Here is a 23670-nt window from a genome sequence, read left to right as displayed (position 1 = left end):
ATAAAACCTCTCAGGGGTAAAAGCTTTAAGATAAACCTGTGGTCAACATAAAGTGCTTTTCTTGGGAAATGAAAGCATTTGTTAACGGACACAAATTTTTATGTTTACATAATGGATTTTGAGTTAGATTTATTGATGCAACTCACGTATCTAATACTATTTTGTATTCTTCTGAGGACGAGGAGCAAACCAATGGTACATCTAAAAAAAACTGGGTATAGCTGTGTATACGTAAACAACAATGTAATACTAAACACAATATTACTCGTAATACTCCTGATGGAGATTCATTTGGTAATGGAATATAGAATAGGAATGAATAGGAGTGGTCTCCTAAGGAGTAAAGTACCATCTCTTCATTATAAAATTATTGATAAGTTCAATAATTTTATTGGAACACTAAATTAAACTAAATCTCTATATCGATAATCCAAACAAGGCGTAATAGTTTAAGTAAAAAAATACTTAAACTTAATTCCTGTATCAAGTCTAAACTCCAAGCAAAAAACACAATTTACAACATCCTGCCCCGGAGATAAAATCTGAATAATTGTAGTGCAGCTTAGGTTCTAGCCTAGCTAAACTGTGATATACCTAGGCAGTAATTTTATATCATTATAGGTGGTACATGAAACCAACCATTATTTAGCCGTCTTTGACTTACCAAAATCTGTTTTTATGTGAAAAGAACACGAACTTATCGTTATAATGGAATGGCAAAAAAACAATGCAAACTAACAAAAATGAATGGCAACAAAATCTTGTTAACGAAAATGAGATAATGTATTAGAGCGACTTCAATTAACTAATAAGCTGAACCTAGAGTTAGGTCAAATATATGATTCATATAATGAAACCGGCAGTTGTACTTCCTGTTGGCATTGCGTCACTAAGTGTGTTATTTAAAAAAGATGCAACACGGTAAGCAAAAAAAAACTAAAGTAGACCGCAATCCAAACTATATCAGATAATATTTAACAAATGTGAAGAGGGGTACAATGCACGCTACCTGAGTGCATGTCACTTATTTGTTTAGGTTGCCACGTTAAAACCAGTAGCCCAAGCACCAAATAGCTATATATTGTGGAGTTATATGCGAGAACGCGGGATTACTTTTTGTAGCTCTTTTTATTCCCGTCGTCCAGTTGTACTAGAACTTCTTTTCTAGGGTTGACATCGAACGCATTATGAAGTTTGCTTTAGTGATTACGTACTTTTTTGGAATAACAACAAATTATATAAAGCGAGACGTTTAGTTGCTTGTTTCCCCCCTGCCACGTGTACAAATATAGACCACAAAATGTTATGTTGCAATAAAACTGAGTCAACCATAGTCACTGACTCACTTCTAGGCTTAACACACAAGACAAGTGGTCTTTAAACGAGTTAAATTTTCAATAATATTATAATAATGCGACTGGAAAAAGGGCATACAACCATACAAAGTTTTTAGTTCAAAGTGATGTTTTATTTTATTATTATCTACCAATCGATCGTCGCATCTAATATTCTCTCTATTTGATATACAAACGGTACATGACGGGGAATTGAAATAAAATATATTACAGCCACGCAGACGATTTTTGAATGCAAACCGCCTTTCACTCGGCCTAGATATTTTGGAACTCGTTCGTAATCACATTGCTAGCAATCAAGCTAGCGGTTTCATTGAACAAGCTAGTCTTCTTTAACTTTTGTTAATCCTGAATGGTAGATATTCACTAGTAACTTTCATGCCATCATGTAATAAATAATGTAGACCACATTTCCGCCATATCCATTACTTTTAATTGAATTAATGTTTAAAACCATAGTAATCATTCTAACACAATTTATAGCCTAAAAATATAAAAATTATGAGATCTTGAAACAGATTGAACATTTGAATATATTATACGAATATTGAGACGATTTCTAGCTAAGTACCCAAGTTATTGTTCATATTGACCAATTCAAACAATGCTTACTAAAGAACAAATTCAACTTTCTAACCAGTTATAACTCAATAATAATAGAAATCGTGTGTAAACAGCCCTACGTAACAAATCAACAAAAAAAACGAACTACGCTAGGACAGCCAAGCTCCGACGAAGCAACCTGTTTGATCGAGCTGCCACGGACGCCCACGGCTCACAAATCCGCGCCCGTTCGTTACTATACAATACACAACGCGTCATATACATAGCTATCTATAGATAGTATCCATCATCTAGCTATAGATACCAACTTGTATAGTATGATGAAAAAATAAAGACACTTCAATTGAACTGACTAGTAACTACTAGCTGGAATGTTTCGTCAGCGTTTTGATAACGCTATGTCGTCATACGGCCTATCCTATTCAACGAAATGACGTCACAAATTAAACACTACTCAGTTATAAGTACATTTTCCATAAATATATTATTTTAAAGTAAATTTCGTAGTGAACATTAGTATTAGTAACTGACATTATACAGTATATCATTTTACCTACTTCACTTATCCTTACGCAGCCTTCCACTTAGATCATTACGAGTCATACAAAGGAAAAATATCTCGTCTTCCCTTCCTGAACCGTATCCCTATAATTTACATTCTTCAATACGAAGAATGGACCAATCTTGAGTGCCGTTGGGTTGATTTTCTCGTATGTCTATTGACGTAATGACGGCCACGATTTCTCGAGACCCTGGATCGTGACCCGAGGCCTCTCGTCATTCCCACGAGCCTAAGGCAGCAACGTTTGGGTAACATTTGCATTGAACAAGTCTGGAATCGACAATCTTTCTGGGTGTTTCCAACAAACATAAAAGCAAGTGTAATTTCCCATTTGAACAAGTTAATTTTCGTTAATGTAATGGACGCTAAACATGTTATATACGCATTGCACCTGCGGCTATAAAAACGGTAAACAAGTGCTTAACGTTTTCTTATAAAGAAAGACACGCTCCATGATTATCTATTCAAGTTGCGCATTGTTGTTTCCTGGAGGACTGCCCAGACGCAGTCGGTAACTTTAAAGGCGGTGGTGACAGACACCCCCGCCGCGACGCGCTCTACCGAGTCACGCCGTGATTGCAGTAGCGTGACTCGAAAAAAGCTAACTTAACGACAGAGGACTCTCCATTTTCCACGGAACCTTTTAATTTTTTATCTTCTACAATCAAGAATTCTAGTCGTCAACGAGAATCTTGCAAGAACATTGAACGCAGTCTACGATGCGCGTGCGCCGCATAATGCGCATCAATTTACAATGCATTTGAACAATTTATATCGTAGGTAAGCACAAGTAACACTCATAGAATATTATCTAAAATTACAAATCAGGTACCGACGGATTTCAAATAGCGTTTCAAATTGTTGAATTTAAACAAGACCTTCGAGATATGCAAATCTGTTACCAACGGCCGCGTTGGTTTATGTCAAAATCTTAAAATGTCGACTCATAACTGCTTGATTTTAAAACTGGATGCACGCTAAACATATTATATGTAGTAGGTACTTCGCAGGAGAAGAGTTGTGCGCCCGCGCAGATATTTAGGTCGACAAAAATAACCGCGACGCGAGCCGACCAATAAACGGACTCACAAACACTTGTTGTAACTCTACTAAAAGGTTATTAGTTTCAAATTAAATTGAAATTAAAGCGATAACTATAATGTTATACATGTATATGATATAAATATCATAATTAATTTATATATGTCTTTGAGTATTTGATTAGTGAAATTTTAGGCTAAAATATTAATAGCTTCAATATTAATCATGTCCGTTGATATTGTAAAGTAAGTTTACGTTACGCTATGGAAATTACTTATACGTGATAAAAGATTGATAATAGTAATAATGTGTGCGAGTTGTTTGCAGAGACACGACCATGCCCGGCGCACGCGCACGCTCTCAAGGCCATTTTGTTTACATATACACCCGCATGTTTACGCGTACCCGTTGTGCTACCCGGCCGACCTATAAAACACTCCGTTTAATATTCAATAAACTGATCGAGACCACTTCGCGAATCCCCCGGATTATACGTGCAGAAAATAGCGGGAAACGCTCCATTGAACGTTTGGCGGGAAACGTCTTGCATAACATAATCACGTGAAAGTATTTTCTCCGGATTCAATGCTTATTTATTAATAAGATCAGGATTTAATGAAAATTGTCGAGTATATGTTTACGGTGTATAGACACTTCTGTTATTTTTACACATTACGTTACAAAATGTGTATTTGTTTGGACTCACGTGGTCGTCTGTTGAGAATTTGGCGGGAGTCCGGCGTGGTCCACCAGTCGACCTTGGTGCCACGTGACGTCACTGACATAGTTCCAGACTGCACAACCGCCGCCACTTTTTGCCATGATTCAGATATTAAAACCGCTTCCGTGCGTTCATATTCAACACCTATAGCCAGTATATTCAAATTACAATTTATGAAATCGAATACAATGGATGGCAATTCAAATTTAGTCAATTTTGTGAAACATGAATTATAAATTAAACTTAAGTATTTAAAAATCTTAAATATTATACGTTGTTTGATTTTTTATCATGTAAAATTTTAAAGCTACTACTAACCTACCATCAATTTTTATGAAGGTTAAACGTAATTTTTGGACAATTGACAAATTGGCATCAATTCTGTCTTGTTTTTACCCATTTAATAATATATATTTAAAATTTAAGAGATTTCATACTGAAATGAGCCTCATCTACTAATAACGATTGTTAAATCTGTTGATGAGTATAAAGAAGTTGCAATTTTTTTACTTTTAGTGTAATATGTTATATACGTCTTAGCTCACTCTACACTACATGAACAATTTTAAATTAACCATTCAAATATATTGAGTATAGTTACACATTTTATGAAAATTTACAAATACTGCAAACATTCCATGCCTTCGGTGTATAGTAATAAAACATTTTAAAATAAATATTAAAAGCGTGTACCTTGTCATACGTAATTTTTGACCTTGGTTAACACCAATAGCTATATTGACTCAAGGCTTGTTTTATTTTTCAATTAGATTTCATCTTATATCTTTATTTATAAAATATAGACTTATGTTAGCGAAAGCGTGATGCCATTCCAATTGTGGCATAGAAACATATAATGCCTAACGTTTGAGTTTCGACCTTGGCATCATCGCGTGTTCGCCCGTTTTTTGTTCATAATTTGGCGATTATCAATGTTAGCTGATCCACTACTGATTTGCTTCTGTTTTATTTGTTCGTTCGTTTTATTTTCTATATTATATATATTGCGTTTTATGTTTTCAAATAAATCATTATCATGATTGCTGACAGCTATTGATTATTTATAAACAAAATCACATAAATTATTATACTTATCCAGTATATTAATAGATATTTAGGTCGGCTTCTCCGATGTGAATCTGTTATATCCTAATGACGTGGGTTTTTAGGAAATCGTAAGTTGATGTAATAAAAGAAACCTATCTAGTAGTTTAGGCTCTACGTTGATAGAGCCAGTCAGTTCTTAAGTATGTCGTTTTGAGAGGATCTGCATTTACAGATCTACTACGATGACAGAAATAATAATTTATATAATTCCAAAAAACTTAATTAATTAATAAGGATGAGAGAGGCAAACGAGAAAATTGGCAAAGTTGTCAATAATAGGTAATTTTTCTTTCCAAAAGTAAATATTGTGGTTCATAGTGTGTGAAATTTGAATAATGATAACAGTTTTGTTTCAATGAATAGTACTGGCACAGTCATAAAACTTAAGATAAAAGTATGTAAAGATCTTAAACACGTAAATGAGCACAATGTATAAAACGATAATTGTATAAACTATCTATAGAATAATGCGGCCATAGCAGAATCTTACTATTGTTTGATACTTATAACTTTAGGTATACGTGTAATTATCTCTCGTATTATATTACAAAAAACAACGATACGGCTAAAATTGACTGTCGTAGACCGATTGTAGACAGCGCGTAACAAGATAGCTGTACATAATGTCGCCATGTAGACTCGCCCGGCGATAGTGTGCTGTATGGCTTTAGTATTATTATAACAGAATGACACAAAAAAAGATATTAAAATTTTATGGTTACAAGCTCATAATTCTTTAAAATTAGAAATGCTCAAAGGCTGTCGCCGCTGAGAATTTCAAAGGGTTCCGGTGCATTAAGTGGTACATAACTCATATGTATTCCTATAGATATGGTCGTAAAATTCGCCTTTTGCCCTATGAATTGGTGAACGGGCATCCGGACTCTGGAGTAACGAACATTCTTGCGATCATAAAATTTTACCAATTGCCACGGCCAACGGGCACGCCCACTGTGTGTTTTACGACTTGTTTTATGCGTTGTTACATCGGTAACTACGCCGTGCTGCACCCTTTCACAATGTCTATAATAGACGATATAATGCACTTTGCAATATTTCAATGATTTTCTTTATCATTATTATTTATTAACGACGTCTTACGATATCTTATATTAATTCTCCTTACTTTAATTTGAGCCTTAAGACTAATTTATAGCACAACTCTTTAGTTTATCTACCATACTGCTTAATCCTTTTACGTTTATAGTTCGTTTAAACCCAATAAAAGTCGAGTTAAGTTAAATTTACTGCAATATTATTCGATTGTGTAATTAAGCCAATTGTGCTTTTATAAGACATCTGTCCATAGAATTAATGACTGTTACGTACCTACTATATTTAGTTATAGAATCTCAATGGTATTGTTTCTTCTTTGCAGATTTTATGAAGACTCGCAAGCGATTATCGAATACGGGCAAGAAGTCACCGTCGCACTCACATAAACACGAGTGCGGGCATGGCGCCCACATCCGTCCCCCGAAGGTGGCGAGGCGCATTTCAAACGAACCAGCTAGGCGTCTGCTCTGATCCACATCCTGAACTGGATAAAACATCGAATATCTTTTTACCCGGCAGCTACACAGATCATGATAGAACAGTGTAATGTACTAACTACATCATGGATTCTTTTTTCTTTTCCAGTGGGAGTTGCAATGTGTACATTTTTTCTTAATTTATTTTGGATGTTATAACTTTTGATTGGAAAGCACGCGTGAATATAATAATGTTAAGTAATTTGTAAAAGACTGTCAAATGTAGTTAGTGGTTTCGTTATTTTATAATTCAGGACAGAGATTTTTATATTACGATCTATTAGAATCCACTAACACATTTCACAAATTCTCGATTATAAATATTAATTGTCTTGTGAATGAAAATAGTTCTGTTCGTTAGGTTAGCCTCTGAACGTATATTAACCTGAAGTTTCCATTTTGCCACATCACAATATGGTATCGAAACAAGAAATGGGTCAATTCAACGGCGCACTTTCCTTTCGGAAGGTGCGATGTTCAAATTGTCTCATGTTTCATTTGGCATTATAGCAATCTGTTTTCACAATGCGCTATTATGTTCAAACGAAATATCTTTTACCATAATATATTATATTCTTTAAAGCGTTGCAATAATATAACATAATTACTGATATTAATTTATAAGTTTATTATGATGATCTCTTTGAAAAATAAGTAACTTAAGTTATTTAGGTTTAGTTTTAGAACGATAAATGTTAGAAAGTCCAAATATAAACCTCAGTTTAAATTCTTCTAAGCTTACGCCAAGCGCGTCTATAAGGTACATAAGGTTCACAAACTCATTATTATTCTTTTTTGTTATATTTCGATGAACGGTGGAAATGAAATTTCTGCCTAAATTTATCTTAATATTTCAATGCAATTATATCACTTTCTTCAGAAAATTGGTTTCTTTTGCGTCTTTGTTACGCCCAAATATTATTTCTCAGGCATTTTGATTAAACTTTTCAGAAAATTTCTAAAATCATTTTTAGCTAGACAAATGTGGGCGTATCTGGTGTTGCGTTCACCACAACGTCGACAGTTGTCAATGCTACTGTTTACCCCATCAAGGATATCGTCGTGACGGTATATTAATTATTTTATACATTTAATCTGAATACAATAAAATTAACTTGATTTTTATAATTATTAAAAAAATATATTTTTGAAATTCAATATTTGTATACTTAGAGTACAAAATTTTGGAAGCCCTGAAAATAATGAAGCGTGAAGGATGCATAAGACATTTTTCTATACATTACAATATCAATATTTAGCTTAAGCGAAATACAAATACTCAATGAGAGGATTACACGAGTAATAAATATATTGACAATATTTAAATAAACTTTAATTAGATACAATAATAATAATAATAATGCTTTGAGTATTTGTGTTTTAATTCTACTCCCATTACAAAATTAGGTTTATTTAGCACATATTCTAGGTATGTTTGTTTTGTTGTTGTATTTTAATGGATTATATTGACAATTGTTTTTAATATTCGATATCTAAAAGTTTAACTATAATTTATCCTGTTTGAATATCGCATGAAACTGTTTCCGTGGACACATTTATAGTATAATTCGGTAACTAACCGCGGCCCTTTATAAAAAGTACAAATTATTTTCACGAGCTCTAGGTAAGAGGGTCGAGGTCAACACAATGCAAAAAGACAAAATATCATTTATCATTTCATCATTATGTTTAGGTATTTAAAACGTTATATTATAATTTTAGTAAGTGGTATGTTACATACATTGGGTATGTTTTTTTATTTGATACAGAAATGTATAATTATGTATACCGAGTGCATAACCAAAGTACTCCGTCGACATGGTTCGAGGAGGCCAATGAAATATTAAATGAACTTGGATTTGACAATGCAGAATCATAGCTATTTACAATAATGTAATGTTACTAAAGCTGCTGATATACAGTCGGTTTGTTGTCAAGTTTCGCGAATGCCACTATCGTTTTGAAACACTGCAATTGGCATATTAGGTTGGGTATACAACCTGCCCTCTTTGGAGATGCGGCCAATCAGATCGACCGTTTGTCGTATTCGGGCCACCTGACAAATGCCCGACTGTATATCGGCAGTCTAAAACGTGTATATTTCTTTGACGTGTGACAAGTGTTCGTTTAATTTATAGCATGTTTAAATTGACGTTATCCTTGATTATATGAATTATGTACTTGTGTGGCCTCGCAAATGAATGCAGTTCATATTTATTGAGTTTTAAACTTATATTTATGTGTCGATTTGTAGTCTCAATAAACTGAGACTAGATAACATACATAAATACTTACATGGAATACATATTATGGACGTAAAATTTAAATAGACTCAGTAATAAATGTTCTAAAGTATGATTCATGATACACTTGATTTGTACTGAATTATAATGCTTTCCTCATTACATACTCTTAATATAAAATAACTTATAAGAACACTACTTTTACTTCATTGCAAATATCTGGGATATTTTGTAAAATAGGGAGAAAATTGTATTACAAAATACAACTTTATAAAGCCTTCGTTAGCGAGACCACACTTAAAAGTTTTGATATAAAATTTGTTATGTAATATTTTTATATGAGAATTCGACGCTTTATTAGAAATACGGAAGAAATCTGAGTTTATATACAAAACCAGATTAACCAATATTTTCAATGTTCCAACTTCATAATAACACACTTGTATACCTGTAAAATTCTTAGAACTCGATCCAAAAACGTGTAATTTTAATTTAATATTCTAACACCTGTGATGTATTAAATATGATCTCAACCATAACTTAAATATACGCAATGTCATATTTGTTTAAAATAGTGTTACACTAAGTAAAGACACTGGTATCCCTGTGGCAATGTGTGAGAAACAATTTAATACATCAGTTAATTTTATATTGTTTAAACGTTAACGTAGTTAGAGCCTTCTGTTCGGAAATATCTGGAATCGCAAAAGGTGGCGGCGTGCTGAACTTCGAAGCACTGTACATAATATGCACGCACGTGTATTTATTGAGGACGGAGTCACCGCGCCGCAGCGATAGTTAGGGGATACGAAAATTATTAATATATAACTATAGTATATATATATATTTAAAGCCGCAGAGGCGATATAAACGATATTGTGCCAAATAACTGTAATTGTCACAATATATTGTGCGTTTCTCTCAAATTGGGCGTAGTTATTTGGTGAACTAACTTACGTTTGGTTTGCCCATGATATATATACGGTTTACATTATCGTAGTTCTCTTTATATTATATTGCTGATGCTTATTTAGTGTCTACTAAATTACTATTAATTATAGTAGCAAATTGCAGTTTAAAAATATAATTATGTGTATGAATATTCTACTAAAATTGTTCCGCCTGAAATATTTGTTGAAAACCGACAAATTAAAATATTTTTTTATTCGATTAATGCGATAGTATATTAGTTTATGCCAAAAAATTTGTTTAAATGGAAAAATATAAGAGAACTATGTTTATTGTAACCAATACAGTGCGCGCAAACCACTACCGTTGTATATATGCGCGAGAAATTCATTCATAATTATATTATAGTGTTTCAATTAAGTAATATGTTTCATGTATAAACTGTAATTTAGTAAAAAAGCTTATTCGATAGCTTTGGTTGTTTTTTTTTATATATATATCCCCACCTCCTTAGTCGAAAGGATATACGCAGTTTGAGCAGGGAAGAACGGTCGCTGTGAAATAAACCACGCATGGTGTTTCTAATTGGGCCAATAAAATTATACAATTCTTTGATGATATAATCTGAATGCAGCGGTCTGTTTTAACGGTATGATGCTGTTAGTCCAGAATAGCACTTTAATAGGTCCGAGACTTAATTACAATTATGTAATGACTTATATATGAAACAGTTCTTTTTTATGGATGACAATGAAATGGTTCACGCTGGCCGGACACCAGTGGAGGATGATAAGATGAGCATGAGGTCAGGTCAGCTAGCCGATCGTGACAAATTCAACAAAATAATATCATGATGGTGTCCAGGGGGAGCCGCATGCAAGTCAACTTGACATGGTACATTGCTAGCAATAAGATCACCAATCCACATTACTAACACTCCTCTTTCCCTCCTATGAAACAGATTAAATCACACCATTTTGTAACAGTTGCAATTTCAAACCGCCCAACTAGCTCGCATCTGCAACTCTTAATATTAAGTTCCTAATCCATTCGAAAAATTTCTTTTTATATGTAAGTGATTGATTTTTCATCGAAGGGTGACCTTCGAGCCTACATCACCACTCAAAAAAATCTGATCGGTCATGTCCTTGAGGAATCGGTGATAAAGGTTGGCATTGACTTATCATGGCGGGAAAAATTCACGCGCTACTAAAATCAATTTAATTTTAATGGCCGACTTTTTAAGATTAAACGCGCTCCGCTCAACATGTGACCTGGCGTGCAAACAACACATCGGTAACAAACAATACATAGAAAACAGCCAGACAATACAAACAATCATACCCATGAATACAAATGTTTGTACCGCGCGAGGAATTGAACGCACGATAATCGAAAGAAAAGCGGCGTGCTAAACCGCTGCCAATCTGAACCGAAACCACATAGGCCGTCAAGGAATGGAACTTTAATGGTAATAGGAACATAATGAAACAAGTATATTGGATGCTCGTATGAAAATGTTTACTGATATCACAATCAATTCTACACAACTACCCGATTACCCATCACCTTCGTGTACACGCCCAATGGATGATACATAGAGATACACTTTAAATTAGTACAACGCCCCAACACAGCCGGCGACACTGGCGTACACGTAACACTAAACACAATTTATTTACTCATGAAACAGTGACAATACCTGGATAATATGCAATACATCTTTCTGGCGTGCTATAAAAGTTTTTATTTACCTAAATCGCTAGTACATACACCCAGACACACTCATTTATACCATTTAATGATTCGTGACAAGCAGTAACGTTGTTAATTTAAAGTACATTAATTGGAAATGATATAAATGTGTATGTTGCGTGTAAGACAATTCCAGCTACGTGTTCACAATAGTTCAGGAGTGGTAAACAGTAAAAAAAATTCTACTCGAATAGAAAATTACTTGCTAATCAGTACAGTACTATATTTGATTGAAAACATTAATAAGTTCACAATATGAAAATTAGTATTAAAATTTATATTAATTAAAAAAAAGATCAACCACAAGGATTTAATTAGTATTAAAGTAAAGCGTGCAAATATTTTGATTGAAATTAATGAATTTAGAAAAAGAAGTTATTGTCTCAAAGTAGGTACATCTTGGCTTTTCATTATACAATATTACAATGTAGGTATACAACAATTTGTTTGTTTGTAACATCGCAACGCATGGAGCCGGAGCATGCACGCAAAACGATCTTGAGACTTGTAATAAATACAATAACTATACAAACACTATGTACAATTACATTAATAGAATATTACACTTAGGCACATCAATTGTTATAAAATTACGATTTAATTCGAAAATGTGATCCTGTCACCGATATTTGACTATACTACCACGAATCTAATACAAGTGATTAATAAATATACGTGGGGTTCAAATGTTAGAAATTAACGAAAATGTATATTTAAGAATTTTATTAATAATTAAAATGAAAGTTACTGAAGAAATCTCTCTAGCTACTACAACATTTATTTAACTTTTAAACAATTTGAATGCAACATCTTTCACTTATATAATACTTAGTATATAAGGAGAGAGCTTTAAAGCATTGCAGACTGCTGGGAATGTATGATAAATTTGTACTTTTAATTTCCCTTAGTTACGCAGTATAATCAGTGCTAAATCGTAGGTAGCATATATTATATTAGTACTTATTATGATAATTATAATTTGTGTATTAGGATATATTTAAATTACACTAGTTTGGTCGTAAATGTACGTTACTGGATCTATTCTAGCATAAAATAGGTAGATGTAGGCGGCATCTAGACATCCACCAGGAGGAACCACTACGAACATCAAACACTGACCGATACGATACACAGGTTGCTAACCCTTGGACGCTAGTACAATAATTATAATTAAATATTATATAGAAGACAGCAAATCTCGAATAAATTGGACATTTAAATCACGTTTTATAGAAATAACAAAATATTTAAATATTACAAAACTGCGTTATCTAAGTATAAGAAAATCTTATGGTGCAGGGGACAACAAGGCCTGGGGCGCAGGTGGTACAAATATTTCAATAATTATATTCCTTTTTCTTTCCGCCCCTAGTAATGTTTATGCATTTTCTGTGTTACTTTATTTTCATTATAGTTCAAAATTTATTTTGCAATGTACAATAAAGTTTCATGTGCAGAATTTTAATCATAAGCAGTAATGAAAAATATCTGTAGATGCCGATCCTGCATAGACGACAGTAAAAAATATAATAGAGCCATAATAATAGGTAAACAGTCACAATTTACCTACGAAAGCAATTAAAAAAGTTACGTCACAAAATGATAACCAAATTCAGATCAGAATAAAAATAAAAAATCATAGAGTACCGATTCATAATCCAGGGAAGTCCAAAATGTTGCGAATGACTTATAGATTGGCATAGTTATAATTAATACAATAAAGTTATTATTATTCATTTTTCTTGTGAAAGATATTGTACAATAATTGTGTTATTTATGAATAAAACTGCAATTATTTATATAGTCCTAACTGCCTGGCCCCGTCGTCACACTGAGTTCTAAGTCACTGATAGTAGACATCTAACTAGTACTACACAGATAGCTACACTCACAGCTCATATAAATATTTGATAAAGTTTTCTAAGTTAAAAAGCCGACACTACATCTAATAATCCCTGATATTCTTTTAACTACAGTAGTATGCTGACGTTTTGACAGTAAAATACTTGTCATTTGTTTATTTCAAACTAGAACGATTGCTTACCGTATTCATAAAAATGTATAACGGTGTAACATGACAAATCACTTTAGTTTGAATCTTGACAAACTTGAGAGCGTTTATCATTTAACATATCTAGTTGTAAACAAGTCTAATTTGAAACATATTGAAATATAGTTTTGTTATTGCGTTGCATTGCTGCATAGTCGAGACTCGTGTATATATAAAAATCTAAAAATTCATACGCTAATCTGTCAAATGCTATGTTTTAATATAAGAATTGTTTACAACTGCGTCGTATAATGAAACTGATGCGTATGTAAACCCTCTTTATATTTAGAATGTAAAGAGAGATTTTGTTTCGAATCGAATCAAATGCATTCTGAATATAAAAAGAGGTTTTACATAGGCATAAAAACTCTGATTATCAACTGCGTTCCCTTATCGCAATTTCCATTATTTTAAAACAACATCCAAACCACTGTCTTAACACTAGTACAGCCCTAATCACTCTATAAGCTCTATGTAAATATAAAATATTTTGACATCTATAATTTTAAAGTTTAATAAGTTGGTTTGGTGTCGTAGTATGCGATTACATATAGAACGAATTACTTCAAGTATCGAATATAAAACAGTCCAGCTGTCGTAGGTACATCAGTACGGTATGGACGGCAAATCATTTGGTGAACATCGAGTTTAGTCGAGAGACTATTATAACAGTAACAAATAAAGCATGATATAAATATTTGTTGCAGTCGACGCAGCGACACCAGTCACAATATGACATGTCGCGATATACATATTTTCGTACGGCTAATCAGGTAACATACATGTGATATATAGAATTGTGATAGCAGATCACCCTCGACGCTAAAAGCAAAAATATCGACACTGGACCGCACTATAATCTAAAACGTTACATGCTACAGACAAAATCACATTCATTATATTAGACAGTGTAAAAATAATATATATAAACATTGGCCTATAAGTTAGAATTCATTGTACTTGATCTAGTTGAAAAGCTTATTGTTATTATCACACATACAGTTAGGTACCTAACAGGTAGATATATCGAACGTTGATTATACAAAAGTTACACTATACATAGAGCCTAGTTCAGCAGCACACTAACACTAATAACAAACGTGACATCAGACTTGTAATAGTTACAATGGTTACATTACATCCTAAGATATTCCAGTATTAGCGACTTGTTCCCACACCACCCTATGCACGCGGTGCGAACGCGTAACAAATTCTACACAACATATAGCGTATCGACAAACCACATCAAAAGTAGTAAACATTATATATATATATATAAACTACGTTACGTTAACTTGTATGGACTTTATATTAGAACGATGGCAACACTAAATGTGCAAAAATTCAAATCTTTGTGATTGTTTTAATGTTTCCTGTCACTTTACATCTAAACAATAGGTGCAATATTTAAATATTAATGTTGTAAATATTACCCGTATATCGAAAAAGAAATGAATGGCGTGTCTCTTAGAATTACATAATATATCCTATAAATTCTATTTAAACGGGCTATAAACGATCCATATGAACATATAGATCTGTCGTGTATATTATTTATAATTATCTATAAAACTGTTTTAATAAAAATCCCACATAGACATATTTATATATTTTGGGATTCGACTCAATCAAATCTGGAGTTAAATTTAGATTTAAAATATCTGAATTTACAGCCCAGTTGGACACTTAAAAAAGCGCCTACACTAACGAATGACAAGCGAATTTTAACAGTCAGTCAATATTCAAAGTTTACATATAAACAATCTACACATTGATACCATTTTTAAGACACTTAGTGTACGAGTAGAGGTAAATTAATAATATATCTAACATCTAACGCCATGTCCTAACGACGCCTGATAAAAATCTCATATCAATATATCGAAGAATTATTATATAGAGCTAAAAATTGTTATAATATGACATTAAAAGACTGAATGAATTATAAAATAGTGACATCTATATAATTATATTAATGCAACACTCAATTAATAGTATAATAAGACTATAGTAATAATGATGAATAAAATATTAATAATATTACTACCATCTATGATAGAAGTGAAATTTAAACGCTTGTATCCTAGTAGATTGAAGAAGATGCAATAATGATGCTTATAAAATATATTAAAGTCCAGAAGATATTCAAAACATCACTAAAACTGATAGTTTTGACGAGGTAGCGACAATATTTTATATTCAAAATCAGGTTCGTAAAGTATTATAGAATTTTAATTATAATTATATTTAAATGCAGATTGCATTTAAAATAAATACCTTCCATATTTGTGTAATAGTGACAATAAAATAATTTAATTAATATATGTGTTCGGTTGCTAATGTTTTATGACTCATATTCTGCAGAAATAATTGGTGTATACGTATCAATAAGAGACTATTAGTCATTTTATCCCTTTTTTGCAGCGACAGTTTCATATAGAATGATATTTAATCTGCACCAGATATCCTAAATCGTATTGGAGAAGCACAAATATATAATATCGACCAGTGATGTTACTGGTTATTAGTTTTCCTACACGCCACAAGATGGCGTTAGTTTGTATTTCACATATACTTTGTAATCATAAATATATGAAAAATCATCACTTTCTTTTACACTGCATCAACTTCTTGTTGTACCCATAATTCAGAGTCCCGCAGCTCGTGAGACATAAAAAGGACTTGCGTGCATTTCGAAGATTTTTTAACAAACCATTTTTTGGATGTATATTATCTGATGCAAACTGTTAACCTGCATATCATTTTCATTATGACAAAATGGCCTTTTGAAAATCGCTATTAATTCTGTCTAACTTTCTACAAATCTAATCTACGCTGTCGTCATTGAACTACTAAATTTTATTATTCCAAAATACATTATAAGTCAATTTCAATTTTGATCTCTAAACTAGCAACACTACCCAACATTCAATAAAATTGAACAGCCAAATGGGGTTACTTTTGTATATTCTAATTGTCTCATTTTTGTACGTAATACAGCCCTATAATTTAAAAAGAAATAATTTATAGATACAAAAATGTATGCACAAAAGAAACGAAATCTCTAAACCGTAAGGTCTATCTCTAACGCTCTAAAACACTATATATACTGTACGTAACCTATGTTACTAATTAGGGGCGAACTGAAATGTATCTAATTGGGCAAATGATAAAAATGATTATTGTCTGACACTGGGTTATTGTCAAGACAGCAGCTCGGCGCAAGCGCCACACTATTGACTATATATAGTAATAAAATAATCAACGGGGGCGCGGACCACTGTGGCGAATACACTCCTGCCTTTATAATATATATACAATTCTAAATATATATATAGCGACTACCTAAGAAAGCAAAAGTAATATTACATTTATTGATTAATAAAATCCAAGATGCACAGAGATATAATGTAAAACTAAATAAGCATCTACTTGTGTTGGTGTTCTTACATGTATTGTGAACTGTAAATATACATTTTACATAATCTTAAATATATTAAGTGAAATAAAAAAAATTAACTTATTTATATTTGAATTACTTCTAAACAGGTGCATGCAATCTTGGATTTTTATAAATTAAACTTTATATGGAACTAAAAAACTAGATTTAAATTGTAATATATGCATTGTTGTGCGGATAAAACTTTCATCGTGGCATTTGTTTACCGCAGTCACCATAGTGGTAGCGACCACAGCAGTCCGCGCCACCACCACGTAAAATAGAGTATCACTAGTTGCAATAAGCACACGCAGGCAGGCCCACCGCCCACAAATAACAGGGACGTACGGAGGAACAAAATAAAAATAAAATAAAAAGGATATCTGGATGTTTATTTACAATTTCATGTCTAATAATTTGATAATAATTAAAGGAAAAACTTAAGCGAAATATCAGTGCTATTCTTATAAACCCACATATTATATTGTTAATCGTTTCCACTTGCGTTAACACAAGCTACTATATGCTACATTAAAACAATAACCATTAATATAGTTAGCCATCAACACGTACCGGCCGGTACTTCTAATTCAGTGTTGCAAAACATTAAAATCATAACACTATACTATACCAACTATATATACTAATACCAACTAGATGACCCAACAACTTGTTATTTAATAACAGAGCAAATAAGATCTCATACGCAGATTTCTTATTGTGATTTATTAAATTTAGTTTATTTAATGCTATAACAGCACTTTATAAATTCCATTTATATTCGAGTGACACGTTAAATTATAAAGTATTAAGATCATTTTGGGATATTTTCTAATTCTATTAATAGTAAACATGGTTAGATATTCGGAGTTCATTTTAATTCATGGTACGTTATCTAGTTGGTATTGTTGATCTATTGCAATTGCATCTCATCGCAAATATAATTAATGAATAAAACATAGCATTACAATCACAGTGGAATAGAATATAGCGCCGACGCGCACCGGGACTGAAACTCATAGTACTAAAAACTTTATAAAATGAAAAAGAACACAATAGCAAAATTCACATACCATATGGAGTATTTGTACATTCAATCGGTCGATATATACGATTTTGGCAATACGAACCCACCCACGTTTGAGGCGTCGAAATATTGTAAACAAATATACACAGAACTTCGAAACAGTGCTTCGCAAAATGCAATTTTATACATGAGTAAGTAAAATTTTATTGCAACCGCCCAAAATTTACAATCAGTTCTCAACTAATAATTAATTACATTGAAATAGATCACAGAATTTCAGATTTACAGTGCATGTATGTACGACCGAGTAGGCTAGGGAAGAATCTCCATATGCACAATACTAAAGCAACGTCAGCTCCGACTATATATATACCATACTCAAATAAACGTTTCTACCAACTAAGAAAATAATTACACAGTAAATGTTAACATTCCATCGTTAATACGCTTAAGAATAAACCCCAAAACTCCGACTTACTAATATGCAATACATCACTAAAAACTTATAATTTGGCCGCCCGCGGTCAGCGCAAACCGAACCTGTATAACTAATATATGAAAACATGTCGTTTTCTTTTACGAAAAAACAATGCAATTAAAAACCATCAATAACATAGATCTATGTTAAAAAAAATCAAGTTCTGCAATATAGAATTAAGAACGTATTTAGAAGTCAATTGATCTTTTTCTAAATAAAACTGTTTAGAAAAAAAACAAGTTCTTCAAAACAAGTGTTCTTTAAACAAGACTTCTTCTTGTGTGAAGAAATTTGACGGTAACAAAAAATATAATTATACTAAAAAGTGTATTGCAAAATTTATTATGTACCAAATATATTTAGTATATTTTGGACCACAGACAGCGTTGTTTCTATACATAATCCATCGGTATTAGTGAAAAGGGGCTAGTGGACTTACATTGTTACATTGTTTTTTTTAAAGCATAGTTAAACGAGCTTGCGGCTAACCTGATGCTAAGTGATTACTACCGCCATGAGCACGTGTAACTCCAGGGGAATTGCAAGTGTGTTGCCGGGCTTTTAAGAAGGAATGCGCTAATTTCTTGAAGGTTTCGACATTGAATCGGTTCGGTTTACGCTTACCGTGACACGGCGGTATAGAGATACGAATGGGGGGTTACAAGGGTGCAGTGTACAGAGATCATTGACTACGCATAACTAGAGACAATCTCTTACTACGCTGACATACACCTAAAGTAAGAGGCTACATTACAATAAGCTTTGCCACGAAACCATACACTGCAACTTTCCACTCATAATTTTAGTGCAATTTACATAAAAAAAAATATGACGTATTATTAAAGTGCAAAGTTACAGAAATGATTTCTGACAAAATTTATACAAGTGCAAAAAACATGAAAGAATAAAAGAAGCTTGGATGTGACTAAAATGTAGTACTCGAAAATATTTAAAACAATTAATTATTCCATTTTGATTAATAGAATCAAATAGCAAAGCCAGTAATTAATAAATAATAGTTGAAAAGAAACTTAAAGACAAAGAAAATTAAAATAATATAAAATGAGAAAGTTTTGCATTATTGAAATACATGTTTCCACATGTACATACATTACTAAGACAAATTAAACATTATCGAAAAAAAAATGTATAGTTTAACTGGCAACATCTAATGTTTAGGTGTATGCAAGTAAACATTGCAGAGAGCAGGCTTTATTAAATATAATTATCTTTACTATTAAAACTTATATATTTCATTTATTATTTTATAATCATAAGATTTATTTATAACAGAAGGTAGTATCTCAAATTAATAGAACAACAGAAATTAACTTTATGTGAATAATAATAGCGTATTCAATGCAATGTTCAGACGAGTCACATAGTTGATACAACCAAATTAAATATATTGATGCATTACAAAAAAAAAAACTAGAACCAAACTACATAAACTTAAATAAAATATTATTGTCACGCAGCAACAATTCACTAAAAATACAATTAAATGAATATAGTTAGATAGTCTTGTCATAAAAGTAATTTTTATTCGTTAAAATTATATCAACATATCGTTATAAAAGAACGTATTCGAGTCCTCTGTTAGAGACTCGATTATATGTAAATTAAACACTTAAAAATATTGGACTACGCTAGGTGTAAGCAAAAACATATTAATAATAAGAACAAAAAAAAAGGAAGGGCAAGCGAGGCACGCAGCCGGTTTCACGTGGTTGTACATATGAAACTTGTACACGCAGGTACGTATCGTCTATAAGTATCGAAAGAGTAAGTACCGATACTTATAGGTACGATACGTTCCTAAAAATTATTGGCAAAATCACCTATTCACCATTACAGACCAAAAAGAAACTCTACGAACCAAATAAGACAAAAATATGAGGTATTGGATACCTGCTATAAAGTATCGACTATCGAAAATTGATACTCGATACCAAAATACATCGACACTTTGTCTATATACCGATGCATACGACTTATATATTACTTATATACAGAGATATGCAATGCCGCGTGCGTGCCGTCGTTACCGCTTGGAACTCAATACATCGGTGCTCAAAAGATACGCATATCGTAGTGGGGCCTGCCAGACAGCGTAATGTAAACAAACTGAAACATCCAGCCGTAGACCGATGTGTAAATTCAGCGAAACGTGTCACTAAACACTACACAATAAATCCTACATATGCAGTCGCAAAATAAACGCTTTATTATTAATAAAAAAAAATTAATTTGTTATGTTTCCATAATTTCCATCTATCTAATGAGAATAATATACATGTACACTTGTTAACTATTTATTAGTGCGTAATAAATGTTTATAAAACTCTTATACGACTTTTTTATATCTTTTTTTATATATTTCAATCTACGTCTATACAAGTAGTCCATCACCGCGCCCTAAACACATTAATCTACATAATACAAAGTCGTTAATGCGAATATAGTAAACACAGCATAATTTTTTAAACATATGGGATGTACTCCCGCTACCACGCTACCTGATATGGAACATAAAACTCCATTCTAGATATCTAAAGCAATCCATTAATTACACACTATATTAGAAATTAAAATGAAAAATTATAATTGACAAAATCACCGGTCACGTACAACTAAAACCCTACACGCAGACGGCCGCGCCCACGCCCACGCTTCAGTACTGCGACGGCTGTGACGTCACTCCATATTATATATTACATCCCCATAAAAAGATTTGGTACAAACACTAACGCCTACGATAAAATATTAGTAAATGCAATCCTACTTGCAGACATGCTGCAGCAAAATAACGATAATGAAACGCCAAATTTACAATCCATATAATACACGTGAACAAAACTTTATATCACTAAAGTGCGTACTTACGTGCGTACGCAAACAAATAATAATGTATGCAGTGCTAACACAAGGCAACGCGCGAGACTGTCAGTCTCGCAAAATATCGAAATAAACGTAAACATTCTATACTCGTTATAGATCTAATACGATTTATACTCCATAGATCGTTATTACAACTAAAACTGTTCTAGCCAATCAAATTTACAGAGAACCCGTCGACTGCACGTCGATGGGTGGTGTTTGTAGGAACATGGCGGCACACGACGCGCAACACACACTAGTCATAGATTTAATTAAAAATTGCAGTGTGGGTAAATCGATCGAGCGTGTTCGGTTCCCGGGTGAGCACTCGGGCTCCCTTATAGGCGAACTGATCGCGTAGTAGAGGCGTCTCGCTCGTCGATAAGGGCCGCTGAGTGCGGAGATATATAAACAAAGAATCATCATATACTCTATTCACAAGTAAGAGATAAAAAGAGAAAAAAATCAGCATACATATGAAGTTGGTGTACAACGAATACTATTAATTACGATTACCTATTTATTATTATTGGGAGTCATGTATCAAAAGCTAATATATTTTTTAATTAACCTGCTTTTACCAACATCTATTCCCAATTCGATTATAGAAATAAATGTATGGCCTAATGTCGTAAAAGATTGTCGTTATTAAAACAATAAATCTGTTTATCCCAACTCACAATGTATGACAGATCGAACTACCTTATCGTCTCTCTGTGAATAGAGTACTTGAAAGATTTCCAAGTTATAGTTTCTGGGCTATTCCACTTTTGACAGACAAACGATTACTATTTCTTGTAATTACTAGTGTCGTCACTTCGGCAAATATCATTGGAGGGAAGCGACGTTTCCTTAGAGCACTCGTCGAATGATGTCGACACGCATAAATTTGTAGAACTAACATAGTCCGTGCTGTGCTCCTCTAGACTGTAGTAGTCGCTTCGGTAGCTATCGTTGATGAGCGGGGGGCTGAAGTAGTGGAAGTAGACCTGGGGCTGATCGAAGACAGGCTCGTAGCTGTCCAGGCGGAGCGGAGAATCACCCGAGGTAAACGCTCGTGAAGATATAGGGGAGAGTTCAATCGGTGTACCTACGGAGATATAAGAATATATGTTAGCGTACGATTCAAAGAGATATATTATGTTATATAATATAATATTATATATACATAAAGATGATAGTACGAATTAAATATTTATTTTTTAACTTCTATTAAAAGTAATACACTTTGCTTAATAAATATGATTTAACAGACATTTTAAATTTATTTAAAGGTAATTCCAGTATATAGTTGGTATCTTATTGTAAATTTTTGTACCCATTTCCATAACTTTTTCTAAACGATACTTAGAAACACGAAGTCGGTCTTTAAATTCCGAGTGTATATGCCACGATGAACTAACTGATCTAACCTCATACTCATATTATCATGCTCCACTGGTGCCTACTACTGAGGTCCATACTATTCCGTCACCAGCCATAAAAAAAATACAGGACAATTGCAGGATAAGAATCATGATATCTCAGTCTTCTTGAACGGCAACGCATGAGCGGTATGAGGGACATCAGACGATGACCCGATACCGGTACCGCATTCGGTGAGGCGTCACCGTAATGATATAAAAGAGTAGAGAGCGTCGTCACCAGAGGTGGTGCTGCGGGTGCTGGGCGTGCTGCGCGTGCTGGGCGTGCTGGGGGTGCGGCGCGTGCTGCGGCACGAGGTAGGTGGGCGAGTACGTCTGCAGGTAGGGCGGCAGCCGCGCGCCGCTCGCGTGGTGCGCGGGGGGCGGCCCGCCCACGCCGCCCACGCCGCCCATGCCGCCCACGCCGCCCACTCCGCCGCTACACCACACGACAATATCATAAGTATACTACTCCACATAGGCCTCTCACGAGGCACGACACTGGGCACGGTCATCGACCCTTATTTTTCACCTGCTACCTACACCTTTTCAGTCTTGGAAATTGATTTCAAAATGTATTTGCTACTGTTAGTTCTATAGAAAA

At 33.3% G+C, this 23670-nt stretch overlaps 2 protein-coding genes across 5 annotated transcripts in view; one reads left to right on the top strand and one right to left on the bottom strand.

The window, feature by feature from the left end:
• LOC131853960 (cyclin-dependent kinase inhibitor 1-like) overlaps positions 1–7712 on the top strand; it is a 48440-nt gene extending 40728 nt beyond the window's left edge. Inside the window, exon 3 of the mRNA XM_059205057.1 lies at positions 6729–7712. Within this exon, the coding sequence (XP_059061040.1) occupies positions 6729–6877 (149 nt within the window). The 3' untranslated portion in view covers positions 6878–7712. The remainder of the gene's footprint in view (positions 1–6728) is intronic.
• An 11479-nt stretch (positions 7713–19191) lies between these two features.
• The window catches only part of LOC131853984 (homeodomain-interacting protein kinase 2), a 113538-nt gene continuing 109059 nt past the window's right edge, over positions 19192–23670 (bottom strand). For all 4 annotated transcript variants that reach the window (XM_059205099.1, XM_059205097.1, XM_059205101.1 and 1 more), the window contains exons 24-25: positions 23308–23505; positions 19192–22753 (exon numbers count right to left, since the gene is read on the bottom strand). In XM_059205099.1, coding sequence (XP_059061082.1) covers positions 22741–22753; positions 23308–23505 — 211 coding nt within the window. In that variant the 3' untranslated portion in view covers positions 19192–22740. The remainder of the gene's footprint in view (positions 22754–23307; positions 23506–23670) is intronic.

This window comes from Achroia grisella, unplaced genomic scaffold, assembly GCF_030625045.1.
Source record: "Achroia grisella isolate CSIRO2021 unplaced genomic scaffold, CSIRO_AGI_Agris_v1 utg918, whole genome shotgun sequence".
Lineage (NCBI taxonomy): Eukaryota > Metazoa > Arthropoda > Insecta > Lepidoptera > Pyralidae > Achroia > Achroia grisella.
Note: the sequence above shows the minus strand (reverse complement) of the source record. Positions and strands in the feature narration are given on the sequence as shown.